This window comes from Carassius auratus, chromosome 46 (genome assembly GCF_003368295.1).
Source record: "Carassius auratus strain Wakin chromosome 46, ASM336829v1, whole genome shotgun sequence".
Taxonomy (NCBI): Eukaryota; Metazoa; Chordata; class Actinopteri; order Cypriniformes; family Cyprinidae; genus Carassius; species Carassius auratus.
Window position 1 is genome coordinate 13,359,752 of NC_039288.1, and position 25,407 is coordinate 13,385,158.

The window sequence follows — 25,407 nt, forward strand, 5'->3', positions numbered from 1 at the left end:
AATTGTTTATATAGTTTTTATATAGTTTTTACCTCAAACACTCGTCTTGTCTAGTTCTGCGTGAACTATGTGCATTTCGGATGATTTTGAAGTTTTGAAGTACACATGCGCATTGCAGAGCTAAAAAAGATGCACGTTTAAGGTTAAAAATAAATTGTATTTTTTTCTTTAAGACCCTCATTCCTCAGCTGGGATCATTTAGAGCCCTTTGAAGCTGCATTGAAACTCTATTTTGGAAGTTTAAACTAACGGGCACAATAGAAGTCCATTGGAGATAATTCATGAAATGTTCTCAAAAAAAAAAAAAAAAAAAAAAAATATATATATATATATATATATATATATATATATATATATATATAATTTACTGAAGAAAGAAACACATGAACATCTTGGATAACAAATTGTGTGAGCGCATTATCTGTAAATTTTTGTTCTGGAAGTGAACTACTCTTTTAAAATAGAGAATGCATATAAAATCCAAATTTTGAAGGCAGATTAGTGCCACATGGTGGGAGTAAAAAAAAGAGATGAAAGTCATCAGCAATTTCATGGTTAAACCACTAGATTCCTATATAGCTCTATATAAAATGCTTATAAATTCTCGTTAAAGTTTTTTTTAATTGTTTTTCTTAAGTTTTATTTAGTTTTCCAAACTAAGATTTGGATATATATTAGACATTCTCAAAGACAACTTTCTTTTAAGGTTTAGATTTTTTTTGTTTTGTTTTTTGTTTGTTTGTTTTTTGGTTTGAAATGTCAGTTTTTGCATTAATTTTAATACAGTAAAACCTGAACACAAGACACTTTGTTACACAACATCAAAAACAAAAATGAACAGGAATGCTTTATCAGAGGTTACTCAATATATCAACCTATTATTTTAGTGATATTAATTCATTTTGCCATGTTGTTACAGCCTCACCAGTTCATTTGTATTTGTACAATTGTGTGTGTGACTGTGTTTGAGTGGGTGTGTCTGTTTTTCTGTATTGTGAATGATTTGTAGATTGTACTCACAAAGTATTCACTGTATTTTCATATTTTTGTGTATTTTCCCATGCATTTCCAATGGAGATGTGCATCCATTTTTAAATACGAACAACACAAGTGTGACTTTTTTTTATGACCATTTTGCTTTTCAAATCAAGCCCACAAATAAATAAATGTATTTATAAAATATACATTTTAACTTATATAATTGTTTTTGTGGTCACATAGCGACTGTTTCATGAACCACTGAAGTAGCGATTTTTTTTAATTCTAAAATAACTGAACAACACCATGGGCCAATTGCATAAATAAAGGCTCCATGTTAAGTGTGTGTCTGAGGAACTAGTTTTACCAACTAGCATTTAGCCAAGGGGTAACCAGTCTTACTTATTCAAACTGGGTCAATCTATCTTTTTGTAACTGACTTTATGACCAGTCTTGAAGAAAACAAATTAGATGAGTAACTTTTAAGACCAGTCTAAGCAGTTTATGCAACTGGCCCCAGAGGGTTAATTTTTTTACCACCTTTAACATCAAGGCACTAGGCTAAAATATTGTTGACATTGTGAAAAAGCCATCCAGTTGTGTTCATTCTGAGTTCATGGCTGGCTTATCAAATTAACCTAGCTTTAAACATCCAATAGTAAACAACACATGCCTTTCATTGCATTAAGAAAATGTAAAGTTCAGGTCAATTGTGTTGTTAGTGATCAAATTATCCACTTGATTCACAACATGATATGTTATTACACAGAACTGCAGACCTCAGGCAGTTTTTCCTCAGTTGTTTTACCCTTCAGCTCAGTCTCTGCTTAGTGTGTCCCTATTTGTCTCCCTAGTGGCAAGTTAGCAGTGTACACTACCGCTGTCCATGGTGCTGATGAGTTGGTAACTTGCTCCTCACTATAAAATTGGAAGAATGGTATTATGTTGAGTTAAACACTAATGCTATTGAATAATGTCTCTCTTTCTGTCAAAAACGACAGAATGCATGATTTATTTATTGTTGCAATCAAGGTGTTATTGTCAGTATGTGTGTGTGCGCGCGCGTGGGTATACATTGGTGTCTACCCCGCCGCACATGCTCAGACTAGGAGTTCCCCCTCCGCTCGTAGGCCCCTCCCAGACACGCGTGAGAGTGATCCGGAGCTCGGAGAAGAGCCTCAGTTGCACGGGACCGCAAGAACGTCGCTGGACCCGGGAGGACCGGAGCGCGAGAGACGCCACCGTGGGACTGGAGTTGCGCTCAGGTAACGTATTCATACAAGCGAGGCCGTGCTGGTCTGTTACATGAGATCGAATCTGACACGTTTTAGAATGCGAGACTGTAATTACCCGAACGAAAGAGATGAGCGCGCTGATTTATGTTGATCGTCTTGCGTTTTAAGCGCGAGAGGTAAATCTTGCCAACTGACGGGACGCGTGCAGAGGCGAAAAATTAATATTCCGCTTTTATTAGATGGAGATTCGTGATGGTTGCAGGCATATTTTTAAACTAGTGTGGGACTGGAAGCCTACTGCATCTCTTTGGTGCACTAAGGCAAAGTAGAGTCCAATTTGTTCTTGAACAGCAGAGGAAAGCGCTTTCCATTGTGTGTCCTTAATTAGTTGTCCCCACGCCTTGCGTTTCTTATTAAGATAAGTTTGACCACCGGGCTGACAGGAGCGGGCAGTCCCTTGGTCCTTAATTTATGCTTTCCAAGAAATATACCTCCAAATTATGAATAAATGACCATTGCAAGTTAACTCCCTGTTATAAAATTCAACTGGTTGCTGTGTTTTAGGACATTCTACCTGTGGTATCTAGAAGATTATTGGCTGGCCAGGTGATGGACCAGACACCATGTTCTAAACAGCTTGACCACTTTAAACTGACCAATTAGTGGCTGGTTTGTTGCAAATCCAAGTTGTTGTACCAGAATGAAAATCTGACTAGAGACCAGCAACCATCTTAAGACTTGATTTGTACTAGTCTGTCGAGTTCATTAAGTCTGTTCTAGCTGGTCTAAATTGGTCCAATCTAATTATTAGCTGACTGACTAGTTCTAACACCCAGATTGAGTATCTTAAACTGTTACGACCAACCAGTAGGTGGTTTATTGCTGATCCAAGTTGGTTTATCAGCTAATGACGATCTTGACGAGACTGGCTAGAAACCAGCTACCATCTTAAGATTGACTTTCCAGTAAGGCTAGTAAACCTGACTATTTTACTACACTAACTAGTTCACTAGGTGTGTTGTAGTTGCTCTAAGATGGTCATTAGCCTAGTCCATTGTATCATTGGCTTGTTGACCAGCATGTTCTAAATGCCAGTTTGACCATCTTAAACTGGTGTGACCAGTTGGTAGCTGTTGTGTTTACCAGCTGATGACCATTTGAATTCAATTAGATGACGTACCAGCTAATGACGATCTTAAACCTGGCTGGTAGAAACCTGCTACTTATTTTTGTCCCAAAATAAAGCTACTATCAAAAGAGTGATCTAGTGGGGCTAATAAAATTGACTAATTTACTAATCTAACTAGTTCTATTCTTAGTTTATTAGCTGAATGACCAGCCAGTGTTCCATAAACCAGCTTGACCCCCATAAATGTGTGTTAGTGGTCCAAATCTGTTTAACAGCTAATGGGGATCATCTTAGACTAGCTAGAAACCAGCCAACATCTTAAACTGTATTTTTTAGTATAGCTAGTAAACATTATCAGATTACTAGTCAAACTAGTTCACAATTGTTTATTGAAATTAGTGTTAATTAGTACCTAATGTACAAATTTGTTATTTTTTTTAATCAAAAGTTTTAGTTTTAACAACTAGTTATATAATCATAGGCTGATGATGATGATATATATGTATATTTATGTCCAAATAGTACAAAATGTTTCTCGTTTGTGACATTAAAGAAAAAAAAAGTGTTGAGATTATATTACCTGAAGTGTAATATAAAAAATTATGGTATTGATAACCATTTTAGTCATGTAATTTGCAGCCATTAGTAAACTGCATTTCAGAAGGAACCCATCCAACACTGACTGCAGTGCATTTTAAATTTAGCATATTTTGTAATAGTGTTGGATTCAGCAATGCATGTTTTGAGTGTTCATTGTAAGTCATGGAGTGTGAGGGGTAATTCTAGGCATACTGCGTGGTTGGTGAGATGACATGCTACATGTATTCATGAGGCGGCTGCAGTAACGCAGCTGGGAGACCCTGAAATGGTGATTGTCAGAAATGCAAGGGGGTTTTCATCAAACTATTTGTTGCTCTGTCTCTCTGCCGGCTATCCAGCTTCCTCTCTAGCACTCTCACGTTTTTCTCCATCTACTCTACCCCTCTTTCCACTACCATAGTGGGAGTTTCTATAGGTGGTGCACCACAGTGGCCCTTCCATCCCGTGGGATTCATACAGTGCATTTTCTTCAGGGACTCAATTTTCTGGGTCTCACTCTGTTTTTTTTTTCACATTAAGCATAATGCTTAATAGAGCAGAGACGAGAGACCATAAATTCCATCATTCCACTACAGTGCTTGTAACCTTTTATGAGCTAGTGGTACATAAGTTGGCTGTGAGGGAGAGTCAAAAGGCCACTATCTGTCTTTCAACTGGCATATTACATCCGTCATTAGGCTTAAGGCATTCCACATTCATAAAACCTTATGAACAGATGCATATGGTAGTCACATAATATTCTTGCTGCTTTGATCACTCAGTTCTACTCTTTGGTACCCTGAAGTGTGAATTCCACTTGCAAGCCTCAGCACTTCCAACCTGCTTCCTCCTGTCAGGAGGTATAGGAGAGATGGCTTGCCTGTGTGGTGGTCTCACTGATGTCACGAATCAGTCACAAGATGAGGCCAGGCACCATCTGCCGTGCTGGCTGTCCAACTGCAGTGTTTTCATTTCCTCAGGTGCTCCAGTCTAGTGTACTGTACAATCCAGTTAACCAAACCTGTCCCAGTTCTCTGTTTAAAAAGCGAGATGCTATAAAGCACTTTAAAGGGAAATTATTGTTTAGTCCACATTAAGCACAATCATGTACATTTGTGGGTTAATTGATTAATTGATTGTGATTACCACAAAAAAACAATTACAATGGAAGTGAATGAGGCCAATTTGTGAACTTGAAATCCTCAACGTTTCAGTACTTTAGCCACGATTTGTGAACAATGTGCATGTTAAAGGGGGGGTGAAATGCTCGTTTTCACTCAATCTCCTGTTAATCTTGAGTACCTATAGAGGAGTACTGCATCCTTCATAACTCCGAAAAGTCTTTATTTTTATTATATTTATAATAAAAAGTTTGATGCCAACATCGCATGTTTTTTACTTGATGTGCTTACGCACTGATAGCTAAGTTAACAACACAGAGATATTTGAAGCAGTTTTACTCACCGCATGCGGTTCCAACACACGACCCTTTTTCGTTGGGACTGCATTATCCTTAAGAAATAAACGATGTGCAAATCCGCCATCAAACTGGGCCTTGTTTGTAAAACAAGCATCTTCGAAATGCAGGGAACAAACACTTGCACAACTCCTTTGATGCTCTGTAAAAATAAACTCCATCCACTGGTCCCTTAATGCTGTTTCTCTTTTGGTAATCTGTGCAGGGTTGTCTTGCCCTGGCAACCAAAAACACACTTTTTTTGTGACTTTTTGCGACGCTCTCGCTCTGATCAGGCTGTGTTCAGCCTCTCAATCCTCTGCTATACTGGAGCGCGCGCTCTTCCGGCAGACGCGCCCTTAGGACCCATATAAGGAAATTCCGCTCCATCTAACGTCACACAGAGCCATACTCGAAAAAAACTTTCCGAAATTTGTGACAAACCGGAAGGAGTATTTTGGGAACAAAAATACTCCTTCAAACGTACAACTTAATTTTTGAAACTTTGTCCATGTTTAGCATGGGAATCCAACTCTTTAACAGTGTAAAAAACTCAGTATGCATGAAATAGCATTTCACCCCCCCTTTAAGATGATTTTATAAAAAAAAAAAAAAAGAACAACTAAATTTCTGTGTACAGTTATGTCAAATTTTATATGTTTATCACCATGAAAAGTTAACACCATAAACCCTAAAAAAAAGTGTAAAAATGAAAACCAGCTTTACAGTTCAAATAATATGCAAGTTTTAACACTTCCATAGGTAAGTTGCTGATCATTACATACATTTTGTTTCTTAGATTATAATTTTTTTTAATAATCATTGTTATTTTACTATCATGTATATGTGCCATTTATTAATATTTTGAATTAACTTTTATTTTTATATTTTCCATTTTCATTTTCATTTTAGTTTGGTTTAGTTTTTTGTACTCTTGTCATTATAAAAGTTTTGTTTCAACTTTGCTTTTATTTATAATTTTAGCACTTAAACTTATATTATTTCTGTTTTAGTTTGTATCATCTAACATTTATATATATTTTTTCTTTTATTTCAGCTTTATTTTTAAAAAGAAAACAATTGTAATAGTTTTAGTTAACTGTAACAATAATGGTGGTAATCAACAAATGCTGTCAAGTTTACGTTACTTATATTGAATCCAAAATATTAATAATGTACATATTATTACATCTTTACATTTACAGTTATTTAGCAGACACTTTTATCCAAATCTACTTACAAATGAGGACAATGGAAGCAATCAAAAACAACAAAAGAGCAATGATATACAAGAGCTATAATAAGTCTCAGTTTAATGCAGTACACATAGCAAGGGCTTTTAAATAATATAATAAATAAAAAGAAAACAAATAGAATACAAAAAGATTAGAAAACTAGTTAGATCATTTTTTAAGGAATAGAATTAGAATAGTGAGTGTTAAAGTTAGAGGGTCAAATAAAGATGGAAGAGATGGGTTTTAAGCCGATTCTTGAAGATGGCTAAGGACTCAGCTGCTCGGATTGAGTTGGGGAGGTCATTCCACCAGGAGGGAACATTTAATTTAAAAGTCCGTAAAAGTGACTTTATGCTACTTTGGGATAGCACAATCAAGCGACGTCAACATCAATGCCTTGAATTTTATGCGAGCAGCTATTGGAAGCCCGTGCAAATTGATAAACAGAGGTGTGACGTGTATTCATTTCGGCTCATTAAAAATTAATCTTGCTGCCACAATCTTTAATATAAAGATGATGTTATTACAATCGCCAATAAATGAGATGTGCAAGAAGCTTCCTCCCACATTTGATAACTTGATATTGCTTGATCATATAATGTAACTATATAACTCCAATCTTTACATTTTCACTGCAGAGCTGGCCTTAGAATGACATAAGCTAGTTTTCTGTCATTAGTGCAGAGAGAATGGACAGAAAGCTGAAGACATAATTCATCTTCCTGAAGGCCTAGGAGTGGAGATGAATAATTCACCGCAGCTCGACTTGCTCAGCTCTAGAAACTAGCTTCTGAGAGATGTGTGATTGACAGATGTCGGAAATAGGCAGAGAAATGGACAGAAAGATCCTTTTCTGTAGATCTGGACAGATACGTTGTGCTCTCTGGATAAGGTTTCACTCATCTGAACTACTTTCAAACTCTTGAATAGCTCTTATAGACTCATTCAGTCAAAAGGTATTCCCCAGTCAATGGAAGAGGGGTGCTAAACCGACACACTCATCCCAGTAGGCATTGGTTTTACACTACTAGTCTTGGAGATGAATAAAGCCCTCTAATGATACGTTCCAGTTCAATCTGGATTTAAAGCCAAGTGTCCCAGCAGCGCCAAGTCACAGTGACATGGTTGTCATCCTGCCACGTGACTTCATCTCCTCCTGCCAGGCAGAGTAAGTGTGTGTGTGCTGCAGATTATCAATACTTGAGGGATTCTTTCCTTCTGATCTCTAAAAGAAAGCAGTTGCATTGTGATCGTATATATTTTGTCTAGTCTAATTGTTTTTAGATCCTCTCAGTCTCATGGAGTCTGGCCAGGTGCACACTTTTGACTTTATTTGGTCCATTCTGTAGCTTACACTGACCTAGAAATGCCCACTTAGACAGGAAAAAAAGAGAAAAACAACATCAAACCGATATGCAAATTGACCAGCTAGAGTTTGTTTTATTTTATTTGACATTTAGGATAAACTTTAACATCCAATACTGATTTTTTTTTTTTTTTTTAAAGAATATACTCACCAAGGCTGCAATTATTTGATCAAAAATGTTCAATAGTTGTTTTAATATAGTATGAAATTAAATTTATTCCTGATATGGAAAAGCTCAATTTTCCGCTGTTGTTCCTTAAGTTTTCAGTGTCACATGATCCTTCAGAAATCATTCTAATATACTTGGTGATTCAGTGATCGGTTGAATGATAATTTGGTGATCAGTTGAATAATAATAACAAACCAACATGAGAAAATGAATTCAAATAATGTCACTGCAGTCAAATAATAATAATAATAATATAATCTATATATTTATGAAATTGTAAATATCTAGTTAGCTTAGCCACTACATTAAGTACCCCAAACAAAAGATTTGATGCAGCATACCTATCAAACATTTCCATCTTAGTAAAACTTGTGCTCTTACACTTCCAGAAACCACATTGGAACTGTTAGTGATTTCACTCCATTTTTATGAGCAATATGCTTGAAACAAATATTGTAAGAACACAAAGTTAGTGCACGCATGCACACAAATGTTCCTGTTGAAGAAGGGGATGAGATCTTGACCTGAGCTGACAGGAGCAAGAGCGTCTTGTACTGTGTCTGCACTGCATCTGTCTCACATAGCTCTCTCTCTCTGTTTGTGTTGTTCTTCTGTAGGCTGAAAGATGTTCTCCTCTGTGAAGGCCTTTGAGGGGCAGCATTACTCCAACCTCAAGAGGCAGTGTCTACAGAGTGGACGTCTGTTTGAGGACCCACTGTTCCCGGCCGTAGATCACTCACTCTTCTACCTGGGTAACAGGATCGGCCGTGTGCACTGGAAAAGACCCGGGGTCAGTGCTCAGAGCTCTTCATTTAACATATAGCATACAAATGGGATATACAGTAGGTCTGCACTGCTTGTTGGAAAGAGATTGATTGTACTTCGTTAAACCTTTAAAACAGAACCTTAACGTTGAACACATTCAGTTTCTTTTCAAATTAATCTATTTACATTTCAAGCTAGGTCAGCTGTGTTTGTATAGTGCTTTTCACAATGCATGTTGTTCCAAAGAAGCTTTACAGAAAATCATGTCATTTTAAATATAGATTTCTGAGAAGTATATAAAGCACATTTCTAAAAAGTAGACTGAAAGTATAATAATTGTAATAGTTATAGTACACTTCAATAAACTTATTTTACGTAAGGGACAGAAATTCTAAAAAGTTTTGTTTTTTACTTGGTTTTTCTGAAAATTATAAGACAGGGTTTGTTTGTTTTTTTGACCATATAATGTCAATGTTAGTTCACCAGGACACATTAGATTTGTGAAACCTAATTGGCTGAGGGGAAATAGACTTCTTGAAGCATCATGATGGTTTTCCTGCACTTCATTACTCTTTTCTGAGTTAATGATACATTGCAGCTTCCTAAAACCTATCTGTAACATTCGAATCCCAGGGATGCTGTGTGATACTCCCCCATGTCCGTCTCACCCGGGGGCATACTAAGTGTCAAGCCTGTCCAAGTCAATTATTCCTTTCTCTCACTCACTCCTGGAACGATGCCCGACCCAGAATCTCATTCGCACACACACTCGCTCAACACACCAGTGAAGTGTTCCAGTCCGGGGCGTCTGAATTGCAACCTCGGCAGCTCCTGTCGTCATTAAGTCATGCTATAATTGAGGTGGACACTACATTTGGTTCTGTACCAGAGTTCAAGACTGCAAAGCTAAAATCTTCACCGTCTTAATGCGCACAGGAGCAGCAGCGGAGAATGCGGGAATATAAGGATCAAGTACAGACAGTGCTAATATCTCATTCATTGTGTTGTAGTGATAATTAAGACTATAGAGACTGAATAATGATGCTCAGACTGTCTCTGCATTTGAATTCAGACTTTTTTAGAATGCTCAATGGGACTGTGAGGAACATTTAGGGCTTTTAAGATTTAATGAGCTTGTTTTTATCTGATTGCTTTAGTTTATTATAGTTTAGTCAAGCTTGGTTTTTCTAGCTATACCTGCACTTACTATCTATCATGCAGATTTTTTTCATTTCTGCTCCTCACTCTTTCAATTTCATTATTATCCCATTGCTGGACTTCACAAGCCATTATGTGATGTGATGTATTTCAGAGTTTATATGCTATTATTACTGTAACCTTTAATAAGTTAATGTTAACAAAAAATGAATTACTGCATAAACTGTACTACCATTCAAAAGTTTGGGCATAGTAAAATTGTTAAATATTTTTTAAAGAATTCTATCATTTACCATATATATATATATATATATATATATATATATATATATATATATATATAGATAGATATATATAGATATATATATTTTCTTCTTCTTCTTTTTTTTATATATACTTTAAAATGTAATTTATTCATGTGATGCAAAGTAAAACTTTCAGAAGCCAATTCTCCAGTTCTAATATGTTGAATTGCTGCTAAAGAAATATTTCTTATTATTAATGTTGAAATTATTTGTACTGCCTAATATTTATGCTGGAATCATGATTCAATTTTTCTAGGATTCCTTGAAAGAAAGTTCAAAAGAGCAGCATTTTACAGACGTCTTTACTATTATATTTGATCAATTTAATGAATCTCTGCTTTATAAGACTATTCAAAAACATTTTACTGACCCAAAAACATCTGAACAATAGAAAGACTTCATAGCTATTTGATTAAACTAATAGCCTGCATGGGCTATGTGTAATAATGTGGTTCCACAGAGGGGGGGTTTTATATTTTGATAAAAGATTTTAAAAAATAGCATTATTTTTCTTTTGGAATAACATGCAGTGATGAATCATCAGGACCATATATTATGAAAGTAAGCGGGGCCAATTTTGATTCATTGTTGATTTTAAATCACTCACCATCAAGGAGATCCTGTTGTTTGTTGTACCTGAACTGTAAAAATGAAATGCTCCTGACTCTTTCTATGTTTGACGTGAATGAAGACATTGCCACAAATCACTCTGACTGAGTGAACGCCATTAGGAGTTTTAATGCAGTTCACCACAGCTGCTTCATATTTCACTGTCTCCCCTCACCACCTTGGGTCTTTGATTGTGCTCTTTTAACCACTTTCCATCCCTCACTCCCACCCTCTTCCTTCCATTTCTTGTCACCTCTGCTCTCCAAAGAGAAGAAAGAGTGTTGTTTTATGAGTTGAAGCCATGGACCAGGTCATTTATCCAGACTGTGGGCTCACTGGTGTCTGGCCTGAGCTGAGTTTATGTTCATTGACTCTGTGACTGGCCTGGCGGTCTGATCTGTCTTATCTGTCAAAGCTGGCCAAGACAGACTCATATTAGCCTGTGAACCCTCAATACATGAGATAATGTGAAAGAAACACATACACATGAAAGCTTCTAGCCCCAGGAGAGGGTTGCTCCTTGGATTCCAATTTGGGCTGTGATTAAAAAGTGTGTGTGTGTTCAGAGAGGTGGCTGGAGTGCTGAGCTATAACACAATGACCTTGCATGCTAATCAGTCCGCTCTCCCATCCTCTTAACACTCACTCACTCACACACACACAATACTCTATAATAGCGACTAACCCACAAATTCTGCTCTGAAGAGAAGATTCACACACAAACAATATATTTTCTTTCTCTCTGTCAGCGACTTTGTCTCAGCATCCTTTGTTCTATGTGATCGGTGAGACTATGGACTTGTGAAGGATGTTAAGATATTATGCCCACTTTCAGGTTTTCTAGCTCTGAAGGTAATCGCAAAAACCTCTAAATGCTCGTCAAATAAAGGTTGATGTATAGCACTCTGGAGAAAAACGGTGGTGTTTTTTTCGGCCCCTGAGACAAGAGGAGCCCATTAAGGTTCTTTATAGTCTAGTCTGATTGGTTGGAAGTAGTCTTTTGTGAGCTGCCTACATAGGAACAATTTATAAGCATCATACCCTGTTGGAAAAGGGGAAACGAATCGTGACCAGCTCAAAAAATGTGGTCATCCAGAGTTTTTGAATATTATTCCAATAAAATATTTTGAATTGGTTTAATTTTTTCATATTGTAAATTTTCATTTTATTTTTAGTAATTTAGTTTTTAAAAAGGTTTTATTTAAAAGGTTCTATCTAACTTTAATAGATTTTTATTTCAGTTTTAATTTGACTAATTTGAGTACTTCAATTTAATTTCATTTATTTGCTAATGCAACATTAGTAATTTTTCTAATGTTTTTTGTCTAATTTTTATATTTGATTTTGTTTAATTTCAGATTTATTTCAATTACCAATAATCGGTTTTATTGAGTTTTTGTCAGCAACAATGTATTCAGATTTATTAAGTTGCATTCTAAAATACCTATTTCTGGACAAATAAGCATCATATGTATAAACGTATGGATAAGCTTGGTGGGAAAAAAAATTTATAAATCATTCAGTATTGAAAAAATATATAAAAACAGTAAGCATGATTAATAAGTCTTATTAAAACATGACTTTTTTTACCTAATATTTATGTTAGTCATGTATTTTTATGCCTTTTGTGCAGCCTATGAATCGTTTGCTTATCAGCATGCTGACGCCGGAGTGAGCAGCTGTATTTGTATTGCCTTTGTAAATATACTAGATAAGTCATATCTTGTTTTATGAGATTTATTTTAATTTGGATGTTTCCTTAGAAAACAGCCATCTATGTAGAGAGTAGACAGCAAGGCAGCTCATTTGGTTTAAAGCTGTATAGATTTGCACTCATGCTTTTTGTTTACGTGTCTCTTTCTTTATGAGTTTTTCACATTCGCTCAGCTGCACACACAAATTACATCTTATCAGACAAGTGTTTTATTGATTAAACTGATGTCAGAGCTCTTTTGAAGCTTTTAAATAGATTTTCTAGATTCGTTGCTGCTCACTTGTTAATCAAAAACCTGAATCTTAAAGAACTGTCAGAAATGAGAAGGCAGCAATGAATCACATTACCGTGGATTGATATTTCATCCGTTCAATGAAACCCAAAATGACCTGGCATTGCTCTCAGAGGAATGATGGTGCCTTGAACCAACTCACCGCACCACACCGAACTTGTATTCTTATCTGTTTAAGACAAACTTTGACTGAAAAGCATTGTATAATGGATGACAGAGTGGTAATATCAAAGGGTCTGATGGAAAATCAGTCATGCAGTGTATTTATGCAGACCACAAACAAAAACAGAGTTGTAGTGTCGGCGTCTGGGTTTCCTGGCTCTGGAATAGAGAAGTGTGTTTCACCTTGCGAATTTGACATCATTGCACTCCGTTCTCACACACCGTGGGGGCACGATGAAATGTCTCATCTCTAGTGGTTTGTGTGAGTTGTTGAAAGGCTGAAAGATGCCCAGCGCTGAAAGAATGAAATGTTGCGCATGTGAGTGCAGGGCTGGATGTGTGCCGGAGAGTCCTCGCCTGCTGAGCTGTGGAAAGATTTCAGATAGCACAATGTGAAAGACAAATGAGTGTTGTGAGAGCGAGTAAATCCGGACTGTGAGAACATGTATTTTATACCTCCAGAGACTAACCGTACCAGCAGGGGTGTTGTGCTCAAATGGTTTTCAAGGGGATCTTGGCTCAATTTGTACCTTAGTCGAGATGAGACATGACCACAGGAAAAACACATAACTACACACACACAAACACTTTTTGATAACTTTGTAATATTTAAAGTGTGAGACTTGTTAGACTAGCAGTTATATCTGGGTAAAAAAATTCGAATATATTCTTAATAGTGATTCTTAAAACCCAAGACCAAAATAAATTCTCAGGTTTCTCAACCGCATGCAAGAAGAAAAATTAATGTGTGTACTGCAAAATAATGGCATCAAAATAAGTCTTTCTATTAAGCATTTAGCCTTTACAAGGGCTCATTTGTCGTGACTCCTTTGAGAGATTGTCAACATGTGGAAAAAAAAGAGCTATAGCCCGTGAGTCGCTACCTTCACCTCAGATTCTGTCACTGTGCCCAGTGTATGTCAGCTGTTTAAAGAGACCCAGACCTTTATGTTTAGGTCACTCAAAATCTCTGGCTTTCTGTGTTATGCGGTTTCGACGAGGTCGGTGTAGAGGTGTGCTATATGCCGTCAGAGCAGAGGAGAGTCATTTGATTCATAACAGCTTTCAGAACTCTACTGCTTCATCTAGGTTCATAACTATTATTAAAAATATTAGAGCCTGTGCCCTGCTTCTGTCTCTAACACTATATCAATTTTTCTCCTCGTTTCATTAATCAAAATAAAGTAAAATATTGTATACTATTTTTTTTAATCAAAGTACTATGTTTTTGGACATGTTTGCTTTCATTAAAGCTGCATTTGTTTATCCCAGGTGCTTTGCTGTTTACACTGTGCTTTCCTTCTCACCAGTTTCTTATTCTTGTTTCTCCATCAGGAGCTGTGTGATGATCCTCACTTGTTTGTGGATGGGATCAGTGCCCATGACCTGCACCAAGGGCAGCTGGGAAACTGCTGGTTTGTGGCGGCCTGCTCCAGCCTGGCTTCCCGAGAGTCACTGTGGCAGAAAGTAAGTTAATATAGAGTGGAGATATGTGTCTATCCGGCATTTAATGTTCCCTCTAATCTACAATTTTGTTGCTGCATAGATGGAAAGAAATCAGCGCAGAAGGCAGATACCATAATATCCATAATATTCATTCATTTAAAATATAGACATTTTTTAAATCAGAGCAAATACCATATTTCAAATGAGGTCCATCTTAATGTCCACTGACTTTCCTTATGGAAGTTCAGTTGTAAGAAGACTTGTTAAAATACTCAGCACTGATTCATATGCAAGATAAAGAGAGCGTCCTAGAATTTGGAGGCCATTATTAGTCTTGTGATCTTGACAAAACAGAACAATAACAAAAACATGATAGAAATACGTTTTCTCAGCTAGCACAAAAAAGGTTTTGCCTATACTTTTCCCTTGATACTCTAAGCTTGCAGACGTCTCCCATAAAACCTGTGTTGTGGGATTTAAACCTGCATATTCTTGCATATTTTTTCAGAATATCTCATATTTGTTATCTTACTTATCGAGTGTGTTAAAGTGTGAGGATGAGCTAAATGGTCTCTCTGAGCTCTATTAGCAGCTGTAACTGGCATCCATAGTATCTCTGTGCTCTGTTAGGAACCATTACCTGATGATGGTTAAACAGAGGAGAGATCAAGTCACCTGTGGCTTCATGTACACAAGCATACCTTGAGTCCCTGTATTTCAGTTTCTGTTGTAGTTTTGTTGGTGGTAGACTGTTAAAATTTCTGAGCTGTTATTTAGCTTAAAATGTTATGGTTTGTCTGCCTGCATCCTCCTCAGGGTGTAAAGTGTTTTCCCCTGTTTCTCCCATAGAAACACACATCCTCATGAAGGGTTTCCCATGTGACTCCTCTCCCCCGTCCTGTCATTTGTTTTCCTGACAGGATCGGGCATTGATAAATGAAGGTGTGCATGCTACTATCCTTGCCCCGTGTCTTTGCAGCAACCTTTTATCTCACCCAATCACATGCACTCAGCATGGGTACATACACAAGGGCAGTGGTTATCAGCCACGGGGTCACAAAATGACTATTTCTAATTTTATTCCTCATCCATAAAATCAACTGGAATAGTCATGGCCTTCAAATATTATTGTGGACATAAAGGAGCCTTGAAGTGAAAAAGATTGAGAACCACTGCTCAATGGCTGTTTTAATCTTTTTGAATTATTAGTGTGATTTATGTTGAGTTACCTCCATTAGTCTCATCACAGTCAGAAAAACAGCTTAACATGAACAGTCAGACAAATAAAGCTAAACAAATTGCATAAAACATTGGTCATAACATTACAAAATCTAATTGTATAGGTTTTTAGGAGCATAATTTTAAACTACTAGGACTGAACAGAAAGTCATCGTTCTCTCACTTCTGGAACTCTATGGTGCACTCGATGTTCTCTGGACTCAAGCCGTCTTCGAAGGCGAACACAAAATTCATCACCTTTCGAACCTTGGCCAGCTTGGCTTTCCTCTCGCCGAACTCCTGGGCATCAGCCTCGTACCATTGAATGAGATCGTCATCTGCACTTTTCCAGAAGAACCCAGTTGGTTCGAGGAGCTGGCGGGTCATGAGGTGAGTGAGGTCGGGTGTCCAGAGCTGGGAGGTTGCGATGATGTTCAGGCGGCCATGTGCAGACATGCGGATGTTCCAGCCGGTGAAATGCAGGGCCTGTACGGAGGAGTCCAGTCGGTAGATGTGCTCATTGGACTACAGTAGAAGTTCTCCCTGCTGCAGAGACTGTACGCACAGACGCATCATCTCCGTCAGCTGTATATCAGGGTTGAACATCAGTTTTAAAGACATCCCAATCAAGATGTTTTGAAACCTGACAGCTTAGGTCTTCTTTTTTTTTTCTTCTCTTGTCTGACCGGATTAGGTTTGGTATCTACCGTGTGACCTTCTCTTCGCTCTGCTGATGTCTTCTGCGTTATGAGTGCCACAGTGAGAAATTGTGCTCTGAAACCAACTTATTTCACAGTGGGGAGATGTTTGTTGCTCTGGGAAACAGAAATGCTGTGTTCTCCAAGAGGGAATTTGAGACATCCGTGTTTGCTACATGTGTTTGTTTCACATCCACCTGTCAATAGTTTTCTCACGAGGTGAATAGAGATGTGGGTTGGCAAATCTCCTGTATTCAGCATCGCAATGTGTACCTGAGCCCAGATAATGGACCTGCTCATCTTGGAACAACTACCAGAGAGGTGAACTTGAAGAGGTTCTGTCCCAAAGGACTCGCTCAAGATGAAAGAAATGTATATGTTCTGTACGGCTTCAAATTCACCCTGGTGTCCTTCTCACAACTGTGTTTAACATTCAGGAAATGCTGCATCTGTCTGCATTTATGAACATTTAAATTGATAAGCAATGACATGAACCACCTGATCCACTAAATATTACAACATATTGAAAACTCATATATAGTTTAGTGATAATTGTTAATAATAAAAATGAGTCCTGGCAACTAAATGGAATAAATAAGGTTGAGATGAGCTATTAAATATACTGACACTAATAATACATTTCTTGTTTAAGCAAAAACTAATAAAAATGACAAATGCACATACAAATTTTACAAAATACAAATTCTATAAAACTGAAAATATAAAAAGTGACACCACATGACACTTATGTCTCTTTCTAGGTTATCCCAGACTGGAAGGAGCAGGAATGGGATCCAGAGAAGCCAGAGTCTTATGCAGGAATATTCCACTTCCGCTTCTGGCGGTTTGGGGAATGGGTGGACGTGGTGATCGATGACCGTCTCCCCACAGTGGAAAACCAGCTGGTCTACTGCCATTCAAATGATAGCAACGAGTTCTGGAGTGCCCTTGTGGAAAAAGCCTATGCCAAGTAAGCAGTTCAGGCAGCAGACAAATTCAAAAGGTCTATGCAGAGACATAAACATTCATGTAGTGTGATGACATAGTGATGCTAGGTTCTTTTTTCTATACCAAAAAAAAAGAGTTTATGGCTGCTATGAGGCCCTGGATGGTGGAAACACAGCCGATGCCCTGGTGGACTTTACTGGCGGCGTGTCAGAACCCATGGACCTTCTGGAGGGCCAGTTTGCTCAGGATGAAGTCGCCAGAAACCAGCTCTTTGAGAGAGTGCTCAAGGTCCATAATCGAGATGGCCTTATCAGCTGCTCTATCAGGGTGAGAAGGACACTATATACACTACATATAATCTGTATTAAAGTACTAGCTAGTATTTTCAAATTTGTATAATTTTTATATACAGTATATAAACATATATATTACATTACAATATTTATGTTTATTTTACATTTTGATTATTTTAGTATATTCTTTTATTTTATTTTAGTATATTTTAGTACAGTATACTTTATATATATATATATATATATATATATATATATATATATATATATTATTTATATAAATATACATACATACATTGTGGAAGCACATATTATTGATCAGCATTTGTCTCACGCCTGTCAAGATTTGTATTCAAACACTCATCTATTAATCCAGCCATCCATTTTTTTTCTGCCTTCATTTTTTTTTTCATAAGAGTAAACTTTCCCAGACTCAAAGCAATCTTTGATTGTGTGTGACTTGCTTATCAATGGTCTGTGAAACCTTTCATCAATGGTAAAAATTTTTTTTTAAAAAATCCTTTTTGAATATCTTCATAGCTGGATTTATTTTCTTCACTAGAATATCAAATAAAATGCCGCTCAATACTTCAGTTCACTAAGAGATCTCCATTGAGTGTTAAGGAACATTTAGAAACTCATCTGAACAGCATCATCTGATGTGACAGACAGGTCTGTGATGTAAGCAGGTTGTCTGGGGATCATATCAAGTTTCACCATAACTTAAGGGCTTTTGTTCAAATGTAGAGGATAAATGAAACATTGATTTATAAATGTTCTGTTAGATACTCCACAAAGTCCTTTTATGTCCAAGATCAGTCACTCTCTGTTTGTTCTTACAACCTAGTCGCAATGATATCGACACAATAATTCATGTCACAGAGCCTAAACACCTATGCATATTGTCAGCTTCATTTGCACAGCAAGCCCTTTGTTCATTGGAGTGTGATAAATGGGCGTGGCTTGTCTCCTACTGATTCACATCACCATATTTCACTGTACCATAAAAAAACCCATGTTTTTATAATTGATCACTCACAGACAGTGCATGTGCATAGACTTTAAATTTGGTGCTCAGCAATCTAGCTGAAATTTGACCTTCGGTATATAGGCAACCACAGTAGAGGACATGGAGGCGAGACTGGACTGTGGGTTAGTGAAAGGCCATGCCTATGCGGTGACCGACGTTCGCAAAGTCCGTCTGGGACACGGCCTGCTGGCGTTTTTCAAGTCAGAAAAGCTGCACATGATTCGCATGAGGAATCCCTGGGGTGAAAAGGAGTGGAGTGGACCTTGGAGCGATAGGTGAGACTGCCCCCTTCTGTATTGGAGGTCTAACAGCATCTAGAGCAGGGATGTCCACTACTGTTCCTGGAGGGCTAATGTCCTGTGTTTTGCTCACAGGACACAGGATTTTTGCTCCAACACACTTGCCAGTACGTTTCTAATGAGCCCGAACACTTTGATTAGCTGGTTCATGTGTGTTTAATTAGTGTTGGAGCTAAAGCAGGACAGTGGCCTTCCAGAATCTGATTTTGACACCCCTGATCTAGAGCAGTGGTTCTCAACCTTTTTTTCCACTGGGTTGCACTATTGTTCAAGTGCAAGTCTTGTGGGCCGCGCGCATATAATTTACATATTACACTGCCAATACATGATTTATAATATTATTGCCTAAATATTGATATCTAATCGATTACATTAATTGAAATAAATAAATAATTCTACTCCCCATAAATTAAACACCTGATGCTGTTGGGAGCTGACCAATTTTGTGAAATTAGGTTTGAAAGGTTTACAGCACAATTGTAAGATGCACTCTGTAAGTGCACAGGAGCATGATTGACTTGACACGCGACATTGCAGAAAATGTACGTTCACAAATGTAATCTATGTTGATCCAAATATGGAAAGCACTTTCGAATTTAATAATATGAGGTTTGCCACATTTCCTTAGTTGAGGATGATTGCTGCGTAGAATGGGTATTTAAACCGCAAACCGAAAATCCAGTACTCTTTTTCTGATACTGTGACTATTCTTGTTTGTATTGGTTCATTCGCTGCCATTTTCCACATTTCTTTTTTCTCCTTTCAAAACAAATTTGTCCATCCTGATGCTCAATTTTTCCGAACTAATGGCTATTGATGACTATTTGAATTGAATTTTGCCAAAGTGGGCACTTGTATGTGTTCGTTAAATACGTAACGTTACGTGACTAGGTCTGCCCATGTCTGAAAATAATATATGAAAATCAAAATAATTTCACATGAAAACATTAGGCTATAGCTTATATTTCTTAAGTATATTTTGAAATTAATGTAAAAACTAAAATTAATTGTAAAACTGCAAGTTTGAATTGTGTTCAGCATGGTGGGCCGCATTTAAATTCGTAATGGGCTGCGGGTTGAGAACCACTAATCTAGAGTATAGTATATGGCAGGGTTTGCGAACTCCTGGGGATTTGTGAGGAAACTGAGGGGGTACTTCATGTAAATATATTAGATCAAAAAGGGTTTTATTTTTTTATGACAGGACATAATAGGAGATAAGAGAGCTAAAGAATTGTAAAGACTGTCAGTCCAAATCAGATTTTTGTGCACATCCATTTGGAATCTGATCATATTTACCATGTGTTAATGTCAACAAAAAATTCAATACGATTTTGTTTGACCTGCACTTCCCAAAAACAAACACATTGTTTCTGCAACAACTGTCATTATGTTTCCTACAACAATGTCTTACATTTTTATGTTTTAAGTGGCAAAAAAAGGAAAAAAAAATCTCATCAGAGCGGTCAGACTGAATCAGATTTCCAGGAATTTCATTTGAATCAGTGTTTGCAGAAAGTAAAGATTGAGCTCAAATTGATGATATACTGCTAGTCTGCACAGTCTTTAAATTTTGAGACTGGCGGAGATGGCAACATGGAAAAAAATACAAATTTCTTCAGTGTAGGCATAGTAACGCAACTTTATTGCCATAGACACTAAAGCAGGTATTCCAGAATACGAAAGAGGGACACACAAATCGGATCCGAACAGCTGCGATAAACAATGTGCACAGTCAGTCATTTAGAGCTGGATAGACAATTAATCGGATTTGGACTGACAGTGTGAAAATAGCCTTAGTTGCAAGCCAGACTCAAACCAAAATTTTCCACATAAGCATCAAAACTCAGTTGCTATATGACGTATATTGTGATCACGTGCTATTGTAATCAGACACTTTTTGCACACCTTCCCAACATTCAATTCTTTATAATCTCTACAAAAACAGAATGCAAGCACATACAGAAATGATTTATCCTTTTGCCTTCTCTTGCTTCCCGCAGTGTAGTGCTATACATCCTCAGAGACTAGAGAAAACCACTTCCTCTCTTATGATTTCAGTATAAATAACACATAGCCGAAATACCTATTCTTATCTCTGACTGGTGTGAAATTGAGATATCAAGCCAGGCAGGTTGGTATAAAATAGAAAGCTGTTGTGATTGAAACGCAGACGTCTGAGGGTGTTTAGACATCCACCTCCTTTCATTTAAATAACTGCTCTTGTTTGATGACACCAACCCTAAATACCCACCACTGCAGGGAGAAGCATAATATTAAAATGCGGCTGTGTAATTACAGAGAGGAACATCTTTACAGTCCTTCTCATCCGTCTTTGTTCAAGTGCTACAACAGGCAGGCCTCTGAATTATTCACTGACCAGCCAGAAGACTTTTATTGAGGTGAAAGCAATCTTTCTTTATATTTTTGCTTGATGCATTATTTATTCAGGGCTTGATTAGAAATATCATACTTGGAGAAGTGCTCTAATTCTTTCACAAAATTCCAGAAAATCTTAGTTGATAGTTGTGGATGCGGGCTGTTGTCAGTGAGTATAGTCGTGTGTGTTGTGTGTGAATGATTATTTCTCTCAGTCTGATGTACGATGAGTAATCACTGCTCTGTTTTGTAGCTCAGAAGAGTGGAAGAAAGTGAGCAAGAGTGAGAGAGAGAAACTAGGGGTCACTGTTCAGGATGATGGAGAGTTTTGGTGAGGCTCGCTCCACTCATATCTTTCTAGATCAGTCTCAGAGATCACAGTGTCTTATCAGATGGGTTCCAAAAGTCTGAGACTACTAGTGAAAATGCTTCTGTTTTCCATTTTGATAACACTTTACAAAAAGGTTCATCAGTTAACATTAGTTAACTACTTTAGTTTACCTGAACTAAGAATTAACTATACTTTTTACAGGATTTATTAATCTTAGTTGATGTTAATTTCAGCATTTACTAATGCATTATTTAAATCAAAAGTTGTGCTTGCTAACATTAGTTAATGCACTATGAATTAACATGAACTAACAATGAATGACTGTGATTTTATTTACTAACATTAACAAAAATGAAAACATACTGTAATAAATTTGTTGTTCATATAAATTAACTAACATTAACTAATGGAACCTTATTGTAAAGTGTTACCTGACTGTTTAGATAGATGTATTAATAATAAGATGAATAAAATTATATAGCAGCACTATGCAATAACTAATTTAAATTGGTATCATGAACTAATAATAAAAAAACAATTTCTGCATAATTTATTAATCTAGTTAATTGTTAATTTAGCAATATAATTTTATCAAAATATTATTATATTACATTACATTCTATTATATTGCAAGAATATTATATTAAACACTTTGCATTAATCCCAAAAATTTTTTTTACTCCATTACGTATGATGGACTAACAATAAACTATTTTTACATTTATGAATCTAGGTTCATTTTTAATTTACAGCATTTGTAAATATAGCTAAATGTAGTAAGTAAATGTACTATTGTAAATCAATGTTTGCTAATAATACAGTAATGTTAATTAAAACATCTTGTAACAATAGTAATGTATTACAATATGTGTAAATTATTAATACAGTTAATATTATAAAAATATTGTTAATTCATTATATCTATACATTGAATAATGTTAACAAACTGAACTGTTGTAAAGTATTACCTTTGTGTCAATTTGTTGAAAATTGAGTGAAAAGTAGATCAACTGAACAAAAAACACAAAAATTTTGTTGTTACCCTATTTTTCTTTAAAACTTTGTTTATTTATATTTTGGAATATGAATCCCAGATTTTATACTTTTGTACCCCACTGCATCTGATAAACACGTAAATTCTCCATTTATCATCAACTTCTGTTCCCCCACTGGTTGTAAACTTCTTTACCAGGATGAACTTTGGAGATTTCTGTCACTATTTCACTGACCTGATCCTGTGTCGACTGATAAACACTTCTTACTTGAGTATTCATAAGACCTGGGAGGAGGAGGTGATGAGGGGCTCCTGGATCCACCGTGAAGAACCGCTCCGCAACCGTGCCGGAGGCTGCATTAACCATAAAGCCACATTTCTGCAAAACCCACAGGTCAGTGGACTTGTGTGCATCTGCTTTGTGAAATGTTGTTTTGGCTTCTGACATAATAATGCATGTTCCTGCCCACAGTATGTTTTTGATGTGAGAAAAGTGGAAGACGAGGTGCTGATCTGCCTGCAGCAAAAAGAACGCAGAGCTACTCCCAAGGAGGGCAAAGGCGAGAACCTGGCAATTGGATTTGACATCCATAGGGTACAGAATTACATGATTTCGTTGCAGCACAATACAAACCTTCACATCTGCCTACTGAATATAGTATAAGAGACTAATGCCAATAATAGAAGTACAAAAAAATTGATTTATGGCATCCTGTCAGTCAACGTTCCTGTCTTGATCAAGCCTCTTTTCTACCACCAGGTGGAGTTGAATAGGAAATACAGAATGCACTCAGCCCAGCAGAAGGTCGCAGGGTCGATCTACATCAACTCTCGCTGTGTCTTTCTAAAGAAAGAGCTAAAGGAGGGACGTTACGTCATCATCCCCACAACCTTTGACCCAGGTCAAAAAGGAGAGTTCCTGCTCAGAGTCTTCACTGATGTGCCTTCAGACTGCAAGTAAATTAGCTTCTAGAAAAGAAAAGAATAGACCGACCTGCACCCCACTTTCCTATTAACTCTTCATCACATTCTTGGCTTCTTCCGTGTAAGGTTTATATTGAAAGGGACATGTCTCTGGCAGTGTTATTTTAGTAGACATGTTATTTATTTACAGTAAATTTGTAAAGTTTTATAAAAAAAAGAAATTACAATTTATACGTTTCATCTAATATTTATATTTGATTTTAATATTTTACAGTTATATTATATAGTGCTGAAAATGCATATTTGCCATAGCAGAAATTAATTACATTTTAAAATAAATTCAAATTGAAAATATTTTCTACTTTAATTTGCAATATTTCACAAGATTACTGCTTTTACTGTATGTTTGATCAAGTAAATGTATCCTTGGTGTTTTAAGTTTTTCATCTAATATTAGTATTTTTAGTCTCATTTTAGTTAAAAAAATTGTAGATGTTTTAGATTTATTATTGTTAACAATAACAGCATTGGTGCCTGGCCAGAAACTGGTATCTGGCTGATATCATTCCTGCTTGTGATTCCTTAGAGAACTAACTCTGGACGAGCCTCCTCAGACGTGCTGGACCGGGGTGTGCGGTTACCCTCAGCTGGTCACCCAGGTGCATGTGTTAAGTGCCGAAGGCCTGCAGGGCCAAGATGCCAATGGAGGTATGTCATATACAGTACATGACAGATATATATTGCACTGTGTGTTCAGATGAACAAAAATCAAAAGCTGAAGACCAATGCTATTAATCTATATTGATAGATGTTGAATTTATGATTTCTCTTTTTAAAAATGATCTTGCATCGTTGATTTCTCCACTTAAATCCTGAAATCAGTGCTCCCTAATCTGCAGACATATACATTTTTGAAGAATAGTTCACCCAAAAATGCAGGTTTTCTGTCATCTTTGACTGTGGTAAATGATTTTTGGATGAATTATTCCTGTAAGCTATTACATATTGAGACACATATGCTGCTTAATAAGTCTAGAGCTTTTACATATAGAAATCTCTTTTGACCGTACAGAGCTACACTGCTTGATCTCCCACAAGACACGGTCTGACTTCTGCATAGGAGGTACTGACTTAGCAGCCACTAGCATCTAAATGTATCTCCCTCCCCTTATAGAAATATGAGCGTGTGAGAAGATTAATCTGAATTCTGAAATGTGTCAAAATCTGCCACACTGTCTCTTGTTTATTTGTAGCACTTAATAGTAAAAGTCATGCAAAACAAATATATATAAAAATTTTAATACAGGTTTTTCTTGTGACTAGCATTACTTTGTGCTCCAGTGTCTTTAGTTCACTAGTCTGTGCATTTGTGTTTTAAGTGTTACATTTCAGTACTCTGGTTCTACATATGCATTTATGTTTTTAGTGACACTTTCTTAGCCATATTGAAATATAATAAAGTGTAAAAATCACAAGAAAATAAAACATGCAAAGATAATCCTCAGAAACCAAGATCCACAAAACTTCCAAAGTTGTTACAGTGAGTCTCTAATGACAAGGTGAGTGAGTGAGTGAGTGAGTGAGTGTGAGAGTGAGTGAGTGAGTGAGTGAGTGAGTGAGTGAGTGAGTGAGTGTGAGTGAGAGTGAGTGAGTGAGTGACTGAGTGACTGGGTGTGAGAGTGAGTGAGTGTGAGA

At 36.8% G+C, this 25,407-nt stretch overlaps 1 protein-coding gene and 1 pseudogene across 2 annotated transcripts in view; one reads left to right on the forward strand and one right to left on the reverse strand.

Moving 5' to 3' along the window:
• Positions 1-337: 337 nt before the first annotated feature.
• LOC113064268 (calpain-5-like) overlaps positions 338-25,407 on the forward strand; it is a 32,093-nt gene continuing 7,023 nt past the window's right edge. The window contains exons 1-12 of one of the 2 annotated variants that reach the window (XM_026234943.1): positions 338-2,243; positions 8,765-8,937; positions 14,488-14,619; positions 17,276-17,484; positions 17,597-17,789; positions 18,867-19,060; positions 21,717-21,794; positions 22,987-23,182; positions 23,261-23,383; positions 23,549-23,745; positions 24,299-24,420; positions 24,785-24,835. In XM_026234943.1, coding sequence (XP_026090728.1) covers positions 8,773-8,937; positions 14,488-14,619; positions 17,276-17,484; positions 17,597-17,789; positions 18,867-19,060; positions 21,717-21,794; positions 22,987-23,182; positions 23,261-23,383; positions 23,549-23,745; positions 24,299-24,420; positions 24,785-24,835 — 1,660 coding nt within the window. In that variant the 5' untranslated portion in view covers positions 338-2,243; positions 8,765-8,772. The remainder of the gene's footprint in view (positions 2,244-8,764; positions 8,938-14,487; positions 14,620-17,275; positions 17,485-17,596; positions 17,790-18,866; positions 19,061-21,716; positions 21,795-22,986; positions 23,183-23,260; positions 23,384-23,548; positions 23,746-24,298; positions 24,421-24,784; positions 24,836-25,407) is intronic. The other variant, XM_026234944.1, reaches the window with a different exon arrangement.
• On the reverse strand, positions 15,997-16,437 carry LOC113064269 (olfactory marker protein-like; annotated as a pseudogene).